General features: G+C 31.0%; 1 protein-coding gene and 1 long non-coding RNA gene across 2 annotated transcripts; both read right to left on the bottom strand.

Annotated features, from left to right (window-relative positions):
* Positions 1–2,034: 2,034 nt before the first annotated feature.
* On the bottom strand, positions 2,035–6,275 carry LOC116338652 (beta-galactoside alpha-2,6-sialyltransferase 1). The gene is made up of 8 exons (XM_031764059.1): positions 5,425–6,275; positions 4,914–5,083; positions 4,054–4,716; positions 3,252–3,349; positions 3,048–3,151; positions 2,804–2,976; positions 2,431–2,528; positions 2,035–2,341 (listed from the first exon to the last, which is right to left on the bottom strand). Exons 2-8 carry the CDS (start codon positions 5,026–5,028, stop codon positions 2,198–2,200), a joined length of 1,395 nt encoding a protein of 464 aa, XP_031619919.1. The 5' UTR covers positions 5,029–5,083; positions 5,425–6,275; the 3' UTR covers positions 2,035–2,197.
* A 3,990-nt stretch (positions 6,276–10,265) lies between these two features.
* LOC116338910 lies at positions 10,266–20,634 on the bottom strand. Its single transcript, XR_004200938.1, has 4 exons — positions 14,342–20,634; positions 14,161–14,277; positions 14,015–14,084; positions 10,266–13,941 (listed from the first exon to the last, which is right to left on the bottom strand). It is a non-coding gene; the product is annotated as an uncharacterized LOC116338910 (long non-coding RNA).
* Between the last annotated feature and the right edge of the window lie 635 nt (positions 20,635–21,269).

The raw sequence follows: 21,269 nt of genomic DNA on the forward strand, positions 1-21,269 counted from the left end.
CACGGAAAGAAATGAAAGACAGAAATACAAATAAAATCAACGGAGGAACAACGAAAAAAAAAATCAACAGCAACAACAACAACAGACGTACATACATACGGAGTGCGGCTACAATAGCATTGGCACGACAGTATTTTTGTGTATTGCAAAATGACGGTGACTACACGGTGAACGAGAGTAATGACGAAAAAAGTACAAATATTTTTTGTGTATTTGTCTACTTTTTTGTCCTTTTTGAAGTGTGTGCGTGTGTGTCGGTGTTTTGGCGTCGCATTGAGTGGTTTAATGATTGCTATTTGCGCGTACACTATCAACAAAAATAAACAATGGACAAGCAACAGTCAAAACTAGAATAAAAGGAATCGTACATTTTACGGTGTATGACTGTTTACGTTTGCTTCCAATCAATTGCAGCGAAATGAATTCTTGACTCTTTCTCTCTCTCTCTCCCACTCGTTCAGCTATCCGGCATTTCCAATGCTATGAATATTCCATGCAATCACATCGCACCCAAAGTAATCGTTAATGCTTCATCGTAATAAAAACGTTATAACGGCTACGTACATGAGGGTGACCATTGGTTTTTACCACTTTATCTAATGATGACGTCATTGTATGCGCCAAAGAAATATTATTAAAATTAGAATTCTATGAATAGATTGGTATTCGAAACGTTAAAGTGCATTTTATTTTCGGTACTTTTCTTTTTGTTGCCGCACGGTCTAAAAATGACATGATTTCCGGCAAGTGATATTTACAAGAATATCAACCACAGTGCTACATGACACACAATAAGTGTTTATTCTTCAATTGTCAAAAATCAATTTTTGCTGTGTTTTTTTTTTCACGTCGCCTTCAATATTTTTTATGTGTTTTTTTTTTTTTAGGTAAATAATATAATTGTTATCGAGCTCGGTTTTTTTCGCGTGAAACATTGATGAATATAAAATAATAGAGATTTGAACGATAACGGTCAAGAAAACCCCAAAAACCTTAACAATACGTTGGCGATTAATAAACATTCAAAACTTTTACCAGTTATTTGACAAGATGACTCATAGCTCGTCTTGCTCTGACATTTATGCGGCCATTCGTTTACTCAAATTTGTGCGGCTGGAATTGGTGATAGCTAGTTTTGAGAAAACAACTGACAAACTACAAAAGAAAAATGACGGTTGGAATGACGAAAACCATCGTGACAAACTTAGTTGTGATAACAACCAATCAAATACAATTGAAAACTGTCTAATATGATCAAATCATAACACGAAATTGCCATATTTGAACTTCATCGATTTGAATGGGATCGATGAGATTTGAATTGGAATTAAAAATATCTTAAACACACGATCTGTCGAATAATAGTCAATAACACATCACTTAATATGTAAATCGAAGATATCTAAGCCATAAATTTAGTCGCAAAATGCAAAAGAACAACGGCCATATGCTCGTTGTGGCGATCAATGTCCAATTTGATTGAGCGTCATATAATACGTTGTGCCATTGTGATCGATTTTACTTTAATTCATTTCAATTAATTCGAAAATTCAAATGAGCAATGAGATTAAAATCTCGAACGATTCAATCCAAAGTATTATCCGGATCCCAATCGAAAGGAGCCGACACACGATTTAACTTCAAACGTATTTCCTTAACTCACGAACTCTGGATATTGGATGCCTTTCGTCGAATTAATAATTTTTTTTTCTCATTTAATAATGAATGGCGTTGTTGTTGCCGCTGTGTACTGAGCAAATAAGAAAAATAATAAACAAAATGCACATTCACGTGAATGGTATGACTGCGATTTACCTAAATTGTAATTAATTATTGCACGTGGTAGACGCATTCCATGCTAACTCAATAACTAATCGACAGAACATGCACTAAATAGGCCATAAATCATTGTTAGATATCCCGTCCCATTGGAATCGAACACATTTTATATGGACGGAATTCAGATTGGAATGAAACATAATTAATTTTACAAGTGAAACGCATTTTTATTTCTATTATAATTGCTTACAAGTATCTATTTCGTTCAAATTAAAATCCACCATTGAAATTTTTAATGCATTTTTTTCATTTCGCTATCTCAGTATCTATCAAAATGATTATTGTTGAATTTATCGAAATCTCTTCGAGTTTAATCAATTTCTCATACATTTTTATTTTAAATGTCGAATCTAATCAATTAACATCCGTTATTTTTTGGCTTTCGAATTCGAATGACGCCATTCTGAAATGTTGAAAAATCATTTGCACTGTTCATGGCATAGGTCATAAGCTTTTCGGCTGCCAGTGGATGCCATGCTCCAAACGTACAAGCCGAATTCATCTGATGATTGATAAACATGTGATTTTAGAACATTAAATTTTTTTTTCTCATTTTTGGTGAGTGTGTGATTATTCATTTTGAACAAATACCTCTGAGTCATAGTAATGGCAGCGACTCGTCAATCGGGTTGATGGCATATATTCAACGATATCAAGATATGAACAGTATGGTAGCAACAATGCAAGACCTAAATGATAAATAAGAAACATAATTCAAATTGCTTTGCTATAGCAAATTCTCACTTATTTTTCCATTTGATGCGCATAAAAACCGTAATTTTAAACTGTTTTACTGAAAATAGTTTGATTATACATCAAAACGTACATATATTCAAATGTATTCATCGTTATTAGCATACATTGCTAATCCAGTTTGAAGCGATCTCATGATATGACGCGGCTTCTTATCAACTACAGTATTTTTTTATGGCATTAATTGGAAAGCGATATCATTGAAACAAACCAATGAATCCGGAAGTCGGTGGATTTTGTCGAATCGGAAGACCCGTATATATGTGTAGCACCTTCCAAAGATTCCATATTGAGCGAGGATCCAGCAGATAAAATTTGGCATCGGGTCGACGTTTCATGAAGCGTTTATAATTTTTAAAAAGTGGAAAATCCGGTTTGGCTATCCTGTTTTCATTCATTTTATTTTGTCACTTTAATTCATTTCGATTTTTGTTTTTGGATTTAAATAAAATTACCAATCGTATAATGTTCCATTGAATTTTCCTGGATCCCATGCGGCAATTGAAACATTTTCGAATATCGGTGATTCAACGAAATTAAACTCCTTCTTGCTGACCACCTGCAAAATGGTGCCCACGTGTTTATTTACGCAATCAATTTTACAACGGTTGAATTTCGAATCGAAAGGGTTAAAAATTAATGACGAAACCGACACTCACTTGTGAATTGACGACGCGTATCGTGGTCTTACTGCCGACGTCTTTTTCATGACCTTTAGTTGGCGCATGATTGAACCGCAGCACAATATCGTGCAGATCTTTAAAAAAGAAATGGAAACGGAATAGAAAACAGCAAGAAAAATCGAATACACAAATGGAAATGAAACGTTTGAGTTTGCAGAAGGAGAGAAAAAATGTGAAATAATTAAGGATCAAAGAAATTTTTTTTTTTTTTTTTTGCTTTTTATATTCGCATTGCGATAAAATCTAACCTTAGTTCAGGAAAAAATTGATTTGTTTACGAAGTTCATTTCGCATAAAAAAATGTACTTTGCAAGGTACTTATTTTGAGCCTGTTTCCAGAAAGTACACGTTTAATTTATGACATTGAAGCTATGAACTTCAGAAATGCATGTAGTTGTGCGTTTTCTTTTTTTCTTTTTCTATTCTGTTGTGAAGTTCATGTGAACAAATCACAAGTGGACACACGTGTAGAAAAAAAAATGTTTTTCTCTTCATTACAGTTATAATTGACATTCACTTTTTTTCGAGTATGCTCGCTCTTATAAGAAAACAATAAGAATGACAACACAGTAGATAATTTTTCAAGCGAATATTGTTATTTTGAGATTTGTAATAATTTCCAGGTACGCAAAATACATGCAAAGAATAACCGCAATTCGGTTCGATAATAAATTTCAGTGAATCATGTGAATGCGTGAGACTGTATAAAATGCATCTGACTCATCCGCAACACAACCACAAAATGACAGAAGAACAAACCGTACACGAATTCTCTTACCGATAAATTTTCCAAGTCCAGATTGAAACAATGAACCAGCACTGGATACAATCACGCAGCTACGCGGTACTGACAGAAATTTTTTACCAAATAATTTACGAACGGGAAATAAACGACCGATTTTATTTGTATCGAACGGTGAATCTTTATTCGTTAAAATCCGTAATTTCGCATCAAGAATCATACACGTTGGATTGTATTTGATCATATCATTTGGATGTTCATATTCAACATTGTAAATATTGGATGATTCATCGATTGGTTCGGCCAATGATTTTCGAAATTCACTCAATACTTTTGCGCGAAAGTCTTTGGTTTTGTTCAAACAGTCAATCGATTGCTTATCACTGCATTCATAAAACGACGGATCAAATGGTAGTTTCTCATATTTTCGGATCGATGCAAAAACGGGCCGTTGCCAATTTGAATCGTTGCGTGCCGGTTTTTCGTCACTTTTTACCACCGACATTCTGCTATAATTCAAGCGAATGGTAAACGCACTGCGCTCTATTCTTGATAGCGTACGTTGCTTTGAAATCAGTTCCCGGAAGCTCTTGTCATGGTTTGTGTTGTTGATGCTATGTACGCTTTGTGTGAGCTTTATATCGGGTTCATGTCTTGTCTGTGCCATCGTTTGATACGTATCGATTAATGTTCGATTGACTAAACAAATTCACAGAAGAAAGAAAAAACAAAACACATTCCAACAGTTTTTTTTTTGCTTTCAAATTAAACTTAATTGCATTGCATTTGGTGATAACGATACTACAAAAATGAAACGAAAAACAAGCGGAAATTGTGAGCAATAAAATAAAGATTTTTGAAATTGTTTCTTAGAAATTCGGGTGGCCGTTACTTACAATTGTGATTCGCATTGTTTTGAATTGCATCAGCTGAGAGAATATCAAAATACACAATCGACAATAGCACAAATTTCCTTAATCGAAAGCTGACTAATTGTACAATCACATTCATTGCTTCTAATTATTATTTCCGTAATCGTCTTCACTTTCAAATTAAATTAGAAATGCTATTGTTGCGCAAAATAAGAAAAAAACTACTTTTTAAGTTCACAAACTTTGTACGTTACTCTTCGTTTTTTTTTTTAAGATTTGTCTCAACTCTGAACACTGAAAATTGTTCGCAAAACAACAATTTCAAACAAAAAACAAATAAACGTACAAAATTTAACGACGGTGCATGCAATTCGTAACTGAATTTGAGCAAAATAAAAGGCAAAAAGAATAAATAAATGAATTTTAACAGCAACGACCCAGAATTATTTAAGCTATACGATGGTCGCGTGAAACATGATCTAAATTGAGTTGAAAATAAATCAATGAATAACTTTCTTTTTGCCAGCTAACTAACTTTGACGACTTTCACTCTCCTCGTGCATGGACTTGTTGTTTAACCGTCGTCATCATAATCGACTGCACAATGGCTAAACACTGAAATATTGTACGCAAGCGTTTCATACGCTCCCTTCACAGAATTTAATGAAAACTAGAAAAACAACAGCCCAACCACAAATAAAAACAAACGCGCGATAACGACAGCGACAACAACAGAGACGGAAAGAGAAAGAGAGAGAGAGATTAAAAACTATGGAGAGTAAAATGTGTGCTCTCGTAAAGAAGCCGAGAAGCGACTGAGAAATATCCAACGAAAAAATCTAGCTGAATGTGAAATTGGCAAGGGCTTAAAAATTTTGTATTTTTTGGACATAAAAAAAAAAATGTAAATGTGGTAGGTATATTGTTATACTTGTGAAAGATTATAAATGGAGACACAATGTGCGCGATGATATAAGTTATGGCCGTCGCCCGACAATATGCGAATATAATAATAATAAGAAGATTTTTGATAAACTTTTTCAATAATCCAACTTTCAACTCACAGTGGGCTGCTTACCATGTTTTCAAAGTTTTTTTTTTGTTTGTTTTCTTCGTCTTTCTTCCCAGTTCAGCCCGCATATAATCTTTCAACAACAGACTTCTTGTGCATGCGAGAAGAGCTAGCGAGTGAGATAGAGTGAATTCTAGACAGAAAAGAATTCGGAACTGAAATTGAACAAGTAACAAAGCGTAGAGGCGGTTATTATCTGATGGTTATTGTTTGGCACCACATTAAACGATATGAGAGTACTGTATAGTACAGAGCACACACTGTAGTTGTATGGTAACATCAGCATCAAGCACTAGCACTGTCACACACACAACACACTTCTCTCTCTCTCTCTGCACATCATGTGGAACGCTAAAGACAAACTCAAACGCCTTAGCAACACAAACAATTACAGATGGATATTAAAACGCTTTCTGAAAATTTGAAAATTCCCTTCATATTGCTGTTGAATGATGAGGGAAGAAAAATGATGCGCCCATGAACTCTGAAGAACAAATTTCAAAGCTAAACTACCATAATATTTAGTACGGTTGAAAGTACATCAAATGCTTATCTACGGGTATCATTCGTTTTACATTCACATTTCTCGGCAGTTTTATGTGCATAAACGAATTTTGTGTAAACATGCAAATGTTATTCATTTTGGAATATATTCATCACAATCATATGCATAAAATGTATAATTTGCTGTTAATTAGATCAACAAACTGAATTGAGACAAAAAGCTTTTCACAAACCAAATTGTGTGATGTCATCTTATCATTTTTGTTCGGCAAACCGAATAAAAGACATAATTTTGATGTGTTCTCATGTTAATATTCAAACACAAAAGGGCTACACATTTTTTTTTAGTTGCCATAATTCACAATATACAAGTATTTATATGTATTCTCAATCACAAGCCACTTATTAATGTGTCACGCAAGCTTTTATGCTAACGTGTCATGAGCATACGTGTCATGAGAATGAAAATCGGGTCAATTTTTGCAAAAGAAAAAAAAAATCTATCTTGAACACAGTTTAAAATATCTTGACACAACGAGAGATGTGTTGTGATGGAAATGCAGTGCAGGGGCAAAAAAAAAGTGTACACAATAAAACTCAAGGTCATATTTTTTTTTCTAACATTTTAATTCATTAATTCGAACCAACACATATTTAAGTTATATTTTTAGTTATGGTTTTTTCTATTCCATGCTGTTGTAATTCTTTTCAATAATTATCATTTTAAGTCATATTTTCCAGATTTTTATTTTTTAAATAAATTATTGTAACGCATTCTCGCTCTATTTTATCAGAGTTCTTTTTTACATGCAGCATGCAAAACATCAATCGATGACAGTGAGCATGGCACTTAAGAAAATTCGCTAAGGATGGACACGGCGCTCAAAATCACAGTCAAAAATGCTATTGTGCTCTCAAACCCGTTCATTCCAATGTATAAGTGGCTAACATGCTCACCGTAATCGGTATGATGTGGCCGGTGCCGGAATGGAAAAACAAACTCTGCTATTTAATATAATTTATATAGATTCTTCTATACTGTATTTTTTTTTTTTTTTATTTACTTCATTTTGTTGTTGTTCTTATTAGGTGTTCATTTTGAGTTGTTACACTTAGTCATTAATACAATAATTATTTTCTTCACGGATTTACTTTGTTGCTAAACTCATTTCCTTTGTTAGCACACACACTTTCATATCGTTACTAATTTGTTAAGTTTATATTTATTGGTTTAAATTTTTTTGCTTTTTTATGTGAGCTTTTTTCAATTTTTTAATTTTTTTTTGTCAAAAGTTTTTTTTTTGGTTTCTTGTGCTTAAAATTTCATTTCATTTTTAGTTGCTTTCATCATTTCACTAAGTGTCGTATTCGTTTTTTTTTTTGATTTTCTCTCCGCTAGTTTTAGAATAGAGAGATAAATTGTTAATTTTTTTATTTGGTTTTAATTAGTTCATTGAGATATTTAAATTATATCGATGCGATACAATGAAATGTAAAATCGCAGAGTTACATACGTTGAAACATCGAATTTGTACGCAATATACTGGCTAAATCTGCATATTAACAATTTTTAACGCGCTATTCTTGTTTGTTGGTGTGTTTGTGTGTGTTGTTGGTTTGGTAATCCCCTTTTTGTAAATGTTTTTTTTTTGTTTACTTGGTTGTTGTTGTTGTTGCTTCTGCAGGCATTGATCGCGATTTAACTTGGGTTGTGCTTCGTGTGATCAACGAATTGTTTTAAAATTGCTTGAACCGAAGAAAAACAAAACAATTATAAATGTTTATTTAACCAGATGTTCACTGTTTTTGGTAGTTTTCTTTTATCGTTTTTTTTATCAATAAATCGTACATTCTATATAATAAGACTATGTTGTTTTTTTTATCTTTTCGGTCAGGTGTTCTTTTGTTTGTTACAATTAAATTTCTCATCTGAGTAATTATCCCGAGGGATAAATTTCTTGTAGAAATATGTCAACTTGATCTGCTGTTAATACTTAACGTTTTTTTTATCTTTGATTAAAGGTGATATTCGAACGGAATCGACCAATACACGCAGTAAAAAATTAATTCAAAAATAAAATGGAGAAAAGAAAAGGATGGGAAACAATGTAGCGATAAAGGAAAGGAGCTATTATTTTAGATATAAAATCGGTTTTTGGTTTCATTTTAAATAGATATTTATTGTTTTACCCTTCAAATCATCTAATTTTACGTCGATTAATTGTTTGTATAGCTCACTATTAATTTTTTTTCTTCATTTTAAACTATAATAGTACTGTTTCAACATCTCGTTTCATTATTTGGTATACTACATTTCTACTCTTCATTACTCAAGCAGTTATAAATTACATGAGAAAAAACAAAACCAAAAATTGTACTGTACACAAACATATATTTTTCATTTTCATCTTCTTCTTTCTTCCAAGTGTTACAAATTTGGCACAAATATGTAAATGACATTGCAATGATCTCGACCAGAAACAACAAAGAAAAATAAAATAAATGAATTCAGAACTCTATGCATTCGTTTGATCGTCCGATTCATTGAAACTCTTGATAGCAAACCGGAAAAAAGTGTGATTATTTCATTGATTTTCGAAATTAAAAATCGAGACACTGCATAAATAGGAACCGAATCATAATGCCAAATGGCATTCAATCCAAAATATATGTATATGTATAAGATTTGTTTGCTTCTATTTTTGTTTGGGTGCCATTTGTTGTTGTTGGAAAAATCGATAATGTTTTATGAAATGAGTGCAAATTGTTCTATGTGTTGAATTTTATAGCACTGCCATTTGTGGATTACTAAGTGTTTTAAATCGATGTATGCATATTGTAAGAGTGTGTACGGCCGACCAGAGCGAGCTAGTCATTTCTCTGTTTGAAAATGAACTTTGACATCAAGCTGTACCAAAGTATCTATTATAGATGGTTTGATTTATTCCTATCTTTTCTTTTTTTTTGGTTTGGTTTGTTTTGTTTTTAAATCGGTATTAATAAACTTCACATTTGTCAACAATATTAGGTATCGAAACGTATGCTTATTGTTTCGTTAGGCGTTTTTTGTGTGTGTATGTAGTTTTGCTCTTCATTTTGTTATGCAAAAGAAATATGGCCGAGCTGTGTATTATAGACTCGTATGAATTACGCATTTCAAAGTTCACATTCCGCGCTTCTTGAGAAAAACCACAGAGAGTCTATGGTATACGAGAGCATGTGTGCGGTGAATTAAACGCTTTTAAGCGCTATTCAGATTAAACTGCGTAAACATCTGATTATCGTTGATAATACAGGGGACGAGCCAATGACAGGATGTGAAGACTTCAAGTCTCATTGAGCCGACGGTGGCGCCACCAATTTTAAAGGGGACGTCAATGTAATTTAACAACTCAAATCGAAACTAAACAGCGCGCCAATTTTAAAATTTGCTGTCATTTCCTCCCATTGGGACGAGCACATTATGTTTTATATTTCTTGGTATTTTTGTTGTTTCTTGGCGGCTACTACTCGAAGTCCGATGCTCATTTAGAAATTTAAAAAAATTTCTGTTCTTTCTTTTTTTAACAATAATTACAATTTTACTGTACATTTGCTATTTTATGAATGGTTTTTCGTTCTCTTCAGTATTTGTTCAATTTATTGAAGTAACATCTTAAGTAAAATTTACTATGTGCGTTAGTACTACTGACCATCTTTTGCTGTCGTTTCTTCTTCTCTCTTTCCGTTCGCTTGTCATCGCTTTCGTTTTTTTTTGTTTTTGCTCGAAATTATTGATTTATATGCGTTGAGATCTTGGATTTTATTCGGTTTTTTTTTTGTGTTTGTTTGCAGGGATCGAATTTTCAAATCTTCAACTAGTGTAGATGTATCAGTTTGTTTTATATTTAATTGACAAAAGACCATGATTTAAATGTGTTTAGAAGAATATAGTTATGATTAGCTAACATCGAATGCGACTAAGCTACCGCAGAAACTAAGTCAAATGAGAAAATTCTACACTCTTGCATTTGTATGTGTATTTGTAGAAGAAAGAGATAATTTTTCTAAATGACACCGATCATCAATTACTTCAGTCATAGATTTGCAATGCGAGATTTTTTTGTTGCTTGATTTTTTTAGTTGTTGCTCGGTAAATGAAGAAGTATTACGTGCTCATTCTCAATCATATATTCAATATTTGCACTTTGAAAATTCTCCCATTGAACTCAATTCTCATTCTTTTTTTTCTTTGTTCATTAAATTTCACTTCTTTTTTTCTTCATTCTTTTCGGATGGCGTATAGTTTCTTACATTTCTAGATTAAAACATATCCATGTCGCATGATTACGAAATCAAAGAACGACAAACAAAAATATCCAGTATTTAACGAAATACAAGCTAGCAAAATTCACATTTCAATAATGCCTTTTGAAAAACCGTCTTGCATAATGCAAAGCATAAAATAAAATTAAAATAAAAAACATCTCTATAAAATATATATGTAAGAGTATAAAAGCCATAGGCATAAAAAATGTCTTTTTTTTTTTTAAATTCACAACAGAAATGAACGTCAAGTTAACTATTCTTCGTCTTCTTCTTCATCTTTATCCGCCCCATTAGATATTTTCAACGAAATGTTAATATATCTCATTTGATTCGGTTCGATTTTTGCGGCCCTTGTGCAGTTTTTATTTATCCACTGCTATTTTATTTGCTTTGATTGCTTTCGATACAAGTTTTTTTAGCACAGTATTTTTTTTTTTTTTTTTTTTGGTTGAGGATGTGTTCTCATTATTTCTTACTCCATGTACATAAATTGTGAAATGCAATCGAATTTTGGTGTCATACGATTTGTTGTGCTTTTTAATCCAACGGCAATAAAGATGTATGGTGAATAAAAAATATTGATTTTATTGTGTAAAAATCAATGCAAATAGCCACAAATTGACCTGTGTGCGTGTCAACACCAATATTCCATTCAAAAATTGATTGGTTGGACCAACGTGGTGCCGGTGTCAAAGGGAATAAAAACAGAAAAAAATTACGGCAGTCAATTTGTAACAAACTGCATTGATTTATGAGCCCCTATTTCATTTTCTTAATATTTTTCTTTGTTATACTGTGTCATATTACGATTCTGTTCATTATTTTTTTCTTTCGCCGAACCAACAAAAAAAGACAAATTACTTTTATTTTATTTGATTCACCATTATTTTTGGTTTGTTTTTTTTTAGCTTTTCTCAGTTCACCCTATACCTATTCTTTACTAAATTCTTATTTCAGGCAACTATATATGTTAACTATTTTATATTATATATAATCTATATATATATAATTCAATGAGAGAGACATCGGTTTCAACTTGGAATTCAGTTTTTCGCATGCATGGTATTATATGTTCAACAGTATAAAAGCCGTTATTCCATTTTGTAGAGAAGCTGAAGAGACAAAACAATTCTCTTGTGGTTACGATTTGGCGGAGTATACGAGACCAAGAAGAGATATAAAGGGAAATTGAGAATGGTGCGGAAAATTAATTCGGCAATTATTAATATCATCAGTGTGATAAAATGTGTACCAGTAGATGTGTGCATCAGAAATGATTAATGGAACGTAGATGATATGCTCATCATCGTGTTGATTCAGGTACAAATTATTTATTGAATTTAATTAGACACACATATGTACATTTCGCTGAAATTGACATATCATATGGCACCTGTGCCATTTGAAGGAACTCTGATCAGAGATGAAATGCCGAATGAATATCAAATTCATTTTTCGGCACGAAGCAAATCAACGATATGAAGAATATTTGTGTACTAAATACAAAGAAAGCCATTTGTTTAGACGAAGAAGATGATAATGAAAATGCTCGAATGCTTCGATTGTTTCATGAACTTTTTCAACAACAACACAAAAACAAACGTTGATACATGTTGTGATCTATCATGTTACCACCACACAAACGGTGTATTTATTTTCTCTTCGTTATCTATTTAACTTTTATAATTTATCGTAATCTATCAATGTATTTTCATTTTAACTGTTTAATTCGTACTTCCTGTTTTTTTTTTGCATTGTTTCTTCATCATCTCTCGCATCTTTGGTGTTATTTATTTGAGGATGGTCTCTCTAATAATTTATGGACTTGACCTAATTAATTTGCTATTTATATAACGTTTTCTTTCTTTTTTGTTCATTGTATCTAATGTATAGATAGCCAGGAGAGGATTGGTACAATATCACGCCAGAGAAACAAATTAATTATAAGAGTGAGATGAAGAGAGAGATGAATTCTAATGTTAGTTTATTTGCATAACACATCACAGTTTTGTATTTCAGTTTTCTCTTTGTTATTTTGGATTTTAGTTGTTGTTGTTCATTTTTGTTTTCGTCCGGTAAGGAGGAACAACTCAATCGGCCCTTTCTTTTGAATTATTGAAGAATGATAACACATAAGAAGTACGATAGGAGTTTACTTCAAAACGGTCTGTGTAGTGTTTGCATTGATGTTTTGATTGGAATTTTGGCTTTTTTATCTTCTATGAACACTGTTCATTGAATCTTGCGAATAGAATATAATTTTAATTAATTAAAACTGATTTATAACTGAATGGTTCCACTCTTTCAAATGCATACTTCCATCGTCCAAGAAATACTTAAACTTTCGTCTGTTTCGATCAGAATTTTAAAATTGGACATTGCTTTAACTCAAGAAATAATACGATTTGTTTTTTTTTTTGTGTGTGTATGTGTGTGTGTGATAGAACATGTCATTGGCCTTGCTTCCCTTTGTGTATGTATTTCGATTGAGATCGAATCAAAGAGGACGTTGAGATGCAGAAAATTTTACGGGATTATTGTACACGAAGTTATGTGATACAAACTGTATGATCCATGTTTACGTTGGAATTTTTATTTTCATTTTGGTTTTTTTTTTTTCTTCTTCTTTCATTACAAAACGATCAAATGTATAAAAGAAAATATGTCTAGAAAAGGATTAAAAATCGTGGTAATCATGATCGTGTTTTTTTTTTGGTTTGGTTATTGAAGATTATTATTATTTTACTTTTCAGTTGCACTTTATCCCATTTTTGTTTAAAACTTAGTCGCATTGATTACTTTTATCATTTGTTTTTGTTTAACCTAATTTATATCGATCTAAATCATATTTGTTATGTCTGTGTGTTTCCTAATTTTTTTTATTTTTTATTTTTTTTTGCTTTTTCACAAATTCTTTCTTTTCAAATATAATTTTCTCATTTGTTAAATACTAAATAAACAAATACATATACAATTTTTGTTCTGTTCTTTTTTGGACATTCATAATAGGGTATTTATGCACCACGACGTTTTCTTTTGTTCTTCGACAAAGTACGCATTGCTCGAAATATAAAATTTGGTACAATTGTGCTCGATAATTGTGAGTTTCATGTGATTGAAAACGAAAAAACTAAGCCGTGCCAAACAACTTTCATTATACTTTGTTAACTGGAACGATAAAAATAAAATAAAATTGGTTAGCCACCGTTTTTTTTTATTGATCAAAACAATGTTATTTTACCTTGAAATATCTTTGGTGTTCTGTTGTTTGTCGTTCGCCCTTCCTTAGATCAGGTAATTGTGTTTATTCACTAAAGATAAATTAAAGATAAAACAATTAGTGGTATGGACATGGATTTTGGTTGAATCGAATGGTTCAAAACGCACCTTTGAAAAAAGGATATAGGAACAATGATAAGAGGCACTATGATGAATGTAGGCCTTCGTAGGCCTAGCGTGTCGGCCATGGTAACATTGATAATGGAGTATCATCATCCTGATAACCTAAATAAAATATTCTTGGGTTAAATGGCGTTTCCACATTTTCGAATTATCGATTTTCATTTACCTTTCCGATAGTTTCGATGGTGTGTCGAATGGCGAAATTGTTGAAATTTCGATGGATCCGGATAAATCGAGAAAAAACATTCGATTTTTATACGCCATGAAATTCCAATATTTTGTTATGATTGTTTATCTTATTGGCAACTAACTTATGTTTACTCTTCTCTTCTTTTCTTTTTGCTATAATTCACATTTAAATCGGTGTTATTCGTCAATCAGGTGCACATTGTTTTAGTTTGATTCCATTTGAACAATGCTCAGAGAATGATAGTGGCCACATGCCACTTTAGTATCACAACGAAAGCTGGTCAGCATGACATTAAATTTTCCGGATTCTTATTTTATTATTATTATGGATCGTTTATCATCATTAAACATATAAGCACATTTAGTTTTATTTTATCGAATTGATACCAAATTTGCGCACATTTGTGTACTTGAAACAAAAAAAAAACGCCGGGTATACGACGTTCTTAGTAAATAATCAATTCATGCGTGTAGTACTCTATGCCATTACTTGTTTTGTAAAAAGCGAAATGTTGAAGTAAATTTTTCAAATAACATATCATCAAGATCCGCTTCAAATACGAGAAATATGATTTGTATAAATTTTAAGGGGGAAAAAGTTAAATACTCAAATTTCGACTTTTTAAAAACAACTAACAACAACCGAGTACCAAATTAGAAGTTTTTTTTAAATATGCTTTCTTCTTTGCCCAATAGCATTTACCGGTGCCATATAGAACGATTTGGTATTCTGTTATCGAAGTGACCGGAGTGTGTACGACTATCGGTCAATATATAATATATATGTGATCCAAATCATATTTTGAGAATTGTTCACATTGGCAGACATGATTTGATTGCATTCGAATGCGATGTGTTGGGCATCCAATGTCCAATGGAAATCAAAAAAAAAATAAATTTCAATCAATTTGATCCATTCCACATATATTATATATAAATGTATATATCTGCAAATTTACAGCATTGACCAAACTTCTTACACACAACATTTATTTACTTTTTACTAAAAAAAAAAATTTCTCATATTTTTTTTTCTTTAACAATCAACAAATAATAGGCATATGTTTATGAATAGTTGTCGTTAGTGTGTATGAGCGTGTTTGTGTGATTTGAAATTATTTGTAAGTGCTAGTATTTTCTTTGCTCATTCCATAAACTTAAATAAAAATCTGTTCACAACATGCGTCCAGAATAAATATCTAATTGTATATTTTCATATAAAATCTACCAAAAACATAGTATGTAGCTATTCATTTCATTTTTTTTGTCATTAAATTATTATTATCATCTCGTCTTTTAGAGAGTTCAAGAAGAAGTTATATCTTATACAATTGTTTTATTTTCATTCTCTAGATAATATTTTTTTTTGTTTGTTTCGTAATTTTTTTTTTTCTTGTTTTCAGCTATAGAAGGACGAGTTTTTGTTTTGTATGTTAAATGACTCGCCAATCATTTGAAAGAGAGTATTTGTTACATAATGAGCTACGAGAGAAATCAAAAGGTCAAAATAATCGAAATGAAAAACGAAATAAACGAACACAAAAATGAAGCACATTTTAATCACGGCAATTCGTCGGATTTGTGTTGAAGAGCTCAGATCGATTGGATTTTGTTGTTGTTTGATGATGTTTTTATTTTTGTTTTATTTCAGCTGTGCGACGGTGGTGGATTTGTTTTGTATAATTTGTCTTCATGTAAACTGCCAGCAGTTTACTCAACTTTACTTGACAATTAGTTTTTGGTTTCGAAACATTTGGCATGTATTTTCTTTTGTTTTTGGCACGCCTTTAATTCGGTATGTTTCTTTCTTTTATTGGTTTTTTTTTTATTTTATTTTGCGTTTAAACGAACGAATAAATTTTCAAACGAAGCGACTTTTTTTTCTTGAAGAGCTGTTGTTGTCCCCTTTCTCATTTTCAACACTTTACGTCTTAATCTTTTACTATCGAAAGGTTATATTCTTTTAACAGAAAAAAAAAACAAAGATCGGTTCAATTTATCTTTGAAAAATACGCGTTTGTTTGGTTTTTCATTTTTTTTTTGTAAATTTCTTTTAAATATTACACATATAGTAATTCAATAGTTTTGTTTTTTTTTTTTTTTGAACAGAGGCGCGCACAACTGGAATATTGCTCGGCAAACCGCGAGCAAAATGCCGATTGCACTTGCTCCTGAGTTAGATCATTATTATTAATATTAATATTAATACCCGCAAAATTATCATATTCTTAGTTTTATTTGATCAAATTGAATCGAATCGAGTTTGTTATTAGGTGTGTGTTTGTGTATGTATGTTTGTAATTCATTTCATTTACTGTTATACGTTTTATTCCTTATCCGGTACACAGTGGCACCAGCTGGTTGTTGTCATTTAAGAAACAAAAATTTGGCGTTATGTCTCATTTTTCTTGTTGTTATTTTACATGGTTTTCGTTTGTGTGTGTTTTTTTTCTCTGTCTTTCGTGCTTTTTATGTGGTTTTAAATGTTTGTTAACGAATATCTCACGTAATTACTTCGAATATTAATTAAACGATTTGGACATAATATTTTTTTCGTTTCATCATTTTTTTTTTTGGTTTGTTTTGTTTGTGTGTGTGAGATTAAGACTGAGTTTTCTCTTCAAATATTGTTTATTTACTAAAAAAATATTTTTAATTTTTAACGTTTAATTTTCAATTTTCTTCACTTTTTGTTGTTAGTTCTATGCGGTTGTTGTATCTTGTTCTTTCCCTTTTTTGAGTGCTTAAAATACACTAAAAATTAACCAATAAAAATATATGTTATCATCACTAGAGAAATTGCTGTACAAAAAAAGAGTTCTATATAAGTTGTTTATGTTTTTTTTTTTTAATTATTACACTGTGGATTTGTTGTTGTTGTTTCTTCGACGTTTTGTGTTGTCCCATTTGCATGACGTTGAATCTCTTTGACGGTTAATTTGGTGGATGTGTAAGTGTGATTACGGTGAACGTTTTCTATCTGTGTATGTAATTTTAACTTTAAGAAGTTCCAGTTTTGATATGAATGGTTTTCTACGGAGGAAAATTTCGATCACTATAATAATGAGCTACTACTCATATTTATAAATTAAATACGTATGTAGTAATTGATTTTGCCTGTATAGATGAAAATGCATCCATTGCATGGTAAGATTATTATTTCCCACGAGAAAGAGAGAGAAAGAGATTAAATGCAGCCTGGTTTTGAAATTGAATCAAATTTATGTTTCATCACTATATTTTTTTTTATTCTATCCAAACGTTGTCAAAACGAAAGTCAAACCATTTTCAATATGGATTGTATTTTTGTGTCTTATGAATTAATTTCGGAGGATCATTTTTTATATTCTTTCGCTTGTTTACGAATGACGAAATTTTAGTTTTTGCGCCGATTTACGAAATGATGTAAAGTAAATATTATTGTTTAGTGATACGAAACGTGTGTTTTATTTTGTCAAATGCCATGAATCTGCAAGCCTCTTAATTATGATGGCCAGAAAATCATTCGTGATGATGGAATGCTTACTGTGTGCTTGCCGTTTGTGTTTGGTTTCATTTGACATAACGAGAATTGAAATGTTACAATTCACGAAACAGGTGGGTATTTTTTTTTGATCACACAAAATGGTTGGCCGGATAGCCACAAAAACAATTAGTATAAAATGATCAGACTGATGATGCATATTGTTGCTAGTGGAATTGAAGATCTGTCATTTTTTTTTGAGAGGGCAATGATATGCGTACATCGATGAAAATATTCTCAAATCAGAATTTAAAAACAAAAACCCGAAGAAATTTGTGCAGCTTGTGCGATAGTTAGTTTGGAAAATGTTTTCCAATAAATCGACTATAAGATTCAAATAACACATAGCAAAAGGTGTAATCGGAAATCGAAGAAGAAAAACACAAGTGTATTTGTGCATCAAATTCGATCGATGAAACGAATAATGCGGATAGTTCTGTCACGGTGATGGCGATTTGTTTGACAACATTCCATTTTTGTTTTGGTTTTGATACTTTGCCATTATTTTGAATTGTTGTTGGTGTTTTATGTCGAAGAAGTTTGTTTTTTTAATTATTCTAGATTTCAAACGATAATGATGATTTTCAACCAAAAGGAGCTCAGGTTCACAAAACAAAGTGATCGATCAACAACACGCATTTTCGAAATATGTATACATATATTTCATTGTTAAGGGGTTTATATTGGCTATATATTGCGTCCGTTCGTTTGTTATTGTGTTCGCTCCTATTCAGTTTTCTTTGTGTTATCTGTTCGTTCAGTGGTTTTCTTTTACTTGGCTTGGTTTTAATATGTCTATCAGTAGTTAATTACAATAATAATAGAATCTAATTCTATTTAATTAATCTATTTTGTGCTTCGTCAATCATGTCTGCATCAGTTTAAATGTTTTTTTTTATTTTTTATTTTTGTTTCTTAAATGTTTCTTGTTAAATTCAAATATATAATTTTTTTTTTGTTGTTTTCATAGCGTTCAGTTGTTGTTCTTTGTTCGAAATTTAGACTATTTACGTTATAATAATGTTTCAATAATGTGTCTTTGTTTGTTTATTATTGGCAGTTCATATCTTTGTATTATTATAATTAAAGTATTAGTTTTATCCTTGTTTTGTTTTTTTCATCTTCTTTGGGTTAAAATAATTGTCGGATACTCATCTAAATGCTCGATATCGATGTTGTTCGTGTGTCTTTATGGATGTGTTTTTTATGTTGGCATTCGTGTTCTTCAAAACTTAATATTTAAAATGTTCATCTGGATTTTGGTTGTACTCATTTGCTGTTCGATTTATATACAGGTAAAGTATTTCCATCATGTTTTGTTAGTCATTTTATTTGTGTTTTTATAAATTTATTATTTTCTCAAAAGTTTTACAAAAACAAAACTGACCAAGCTTCTTTCATTAAATCAAAAACCAAAAGAAAGAGAATGAAAGCACACAAGCAGTACAAAAAGTGTTCAAAAAGAAATCACTCAATAATTCACATTAATAACTGTTATTCAAAATGTGTTGTTTGTGTGTGTGTTTTTGTTTGTATTATTTTTCGTCATCCAAAAAAAAAAATTTGGTTTTTTTACAAATTGAATTATTTTGTCGAAGTCTTCAGTCACTTGCAATCGATTAAATGTATATACCGATTAAAATGGCGTTATTTAAACTTTTTCTTCTCTCGCCCCCTCTCTCTTTCATTCTCTCGATATTATCGATGAGGAAAACGATATTTGTCTTACACATTTGTTGTTGTTTGTTATGTTGGAAAATACCGGGTGCTAACAATTGAACAACTTTGTTCCATATGAAAATGTATATGTGTATAATTTTTTATCATTTTAAATTTCCTATGCATATCCATCCATAAAAGAAAAATATCACCGATTGTTGTTTTTTTTTGTTACTCATTGCTAATATTGAAAATACAACAATAAAAAATACATTTATAAATAGATTGTTGTTATTGTTTATCTGCTTGTTGATGCCGGACGAACGCAAAAATCAAATGTGAGATCAATTCAAAATGAATATACACGAAGAAAATAATTCTGTCCATGTCTGAGAATATTTGCTTCAATTTCACTTTCAAACATTTAAATACACTTAAACATAAATCTTATATAGGGTTTTTTTTAAATTTCTTTCTTCTTTGTTAGTTTTGTTTTGGTTTTATTTCGTTACGTTCGTGTTATTTATGCTTTTGGCGCAGCAAATATTTTTTTTTTGTTTTCATAGTCTAATCTTTGTGTTTTACATTCCCTTAACGATTTACATGAGATCTTTTCAATTGTTCGGTAAATTCATTTGTCATTTGCTACAATTTACGTTATTTTAACATAATAATCTAAAAAAAACATTGTTTATCTCTCATCTAAAATATGTCCTATGTTAACAATTTAAACGATTGCACCTTGTACATTTTCTTTTCTTGATCTAGGTAAATTTATTTGAAAATTCAAAATAAAAACAGAAATCGAGAGAATTAAATGAACGAAGAAATGAGGGGTGAAGGGGAATGGAATGCAATCAGGGCACACCAGATATATTACAATATTCAATAGTATGCGCTTTGTCTGAAAAAAAAGAAGAACTGAACCAATTAGCCAAATGTCAGTCAAATGAACTGATAACAAACTTAAGTCAAATACAGCCAATCGGAACAAGGATATTATGCTATGACTTGGACACACGCTTATAAGTTAAATAACAATTTTCCAGATTCATCTAAAACATAAATAAATAGTTATTTTTTAATTATATTTTTTAAAACTCTTTTCGGTTTTTTTTTTCGCTCACACTTTTCACATTTTATTTTCTATCTCTCTTTTCACTCAACATATTGTTCGACAAAAAAAAGATATTTTTTTTTGTTAAATTCAAATTCCATGTGCATTTTAAATTTTTCATAAAACTAGAACATACTACTTGTAAATCGCTCAGCTAAATGTAATGTTATGCGTATGTGTGTGTGAGTGTTAGGTTGTCAATTTTTTTTGTTCGTCTTTGTGCAATTGCTGTTTAACATTATGCCTGTGTGTCATGATTTTATCAGTAATAATAATTAGTGTGCCATCAACAAAACTTCGTGTGCGTATAATAATTTAAGTCACAGACTGAAGTTAAGTTATAATTCAAATAAAAATGTCGAGAAATCACTTTTGACTTGATAACCTGATAGGGACCAAAACAAAAATTATGACAAAAATAAAATGTACATTAAAACCCGATCGGATGTTTAATGCTTATGAAAAATTTGGTGGAAAAAAAGTTTCAGTTAAAAAAGTTTGATCCTCTTTTGTTCGCCTGAAACTAAATAACTAAAAGATATTTGCTATTTTCACCTTTCACATCATTTGATGTTTTAATTTTGGAATTTTCTTTTTTTGTGTTAT

Source organism: Contarinia nasturtii, unplaced genomic scaffold (assembly GCF_009176525.2).
Source record: "Contarinia nasturtii isolate CC-2019 unplaced genomic scaffold, AAFC_CNas_1.1 Cnas_scaffold_414, whole genome shotgun sequence".
Lineage (NCBI taxonomy): Eukaryota > Metazoa > Arthropoda > Insecta > Diptera > Cecidomyiidae > Contarinia > Contarinia nasturtii.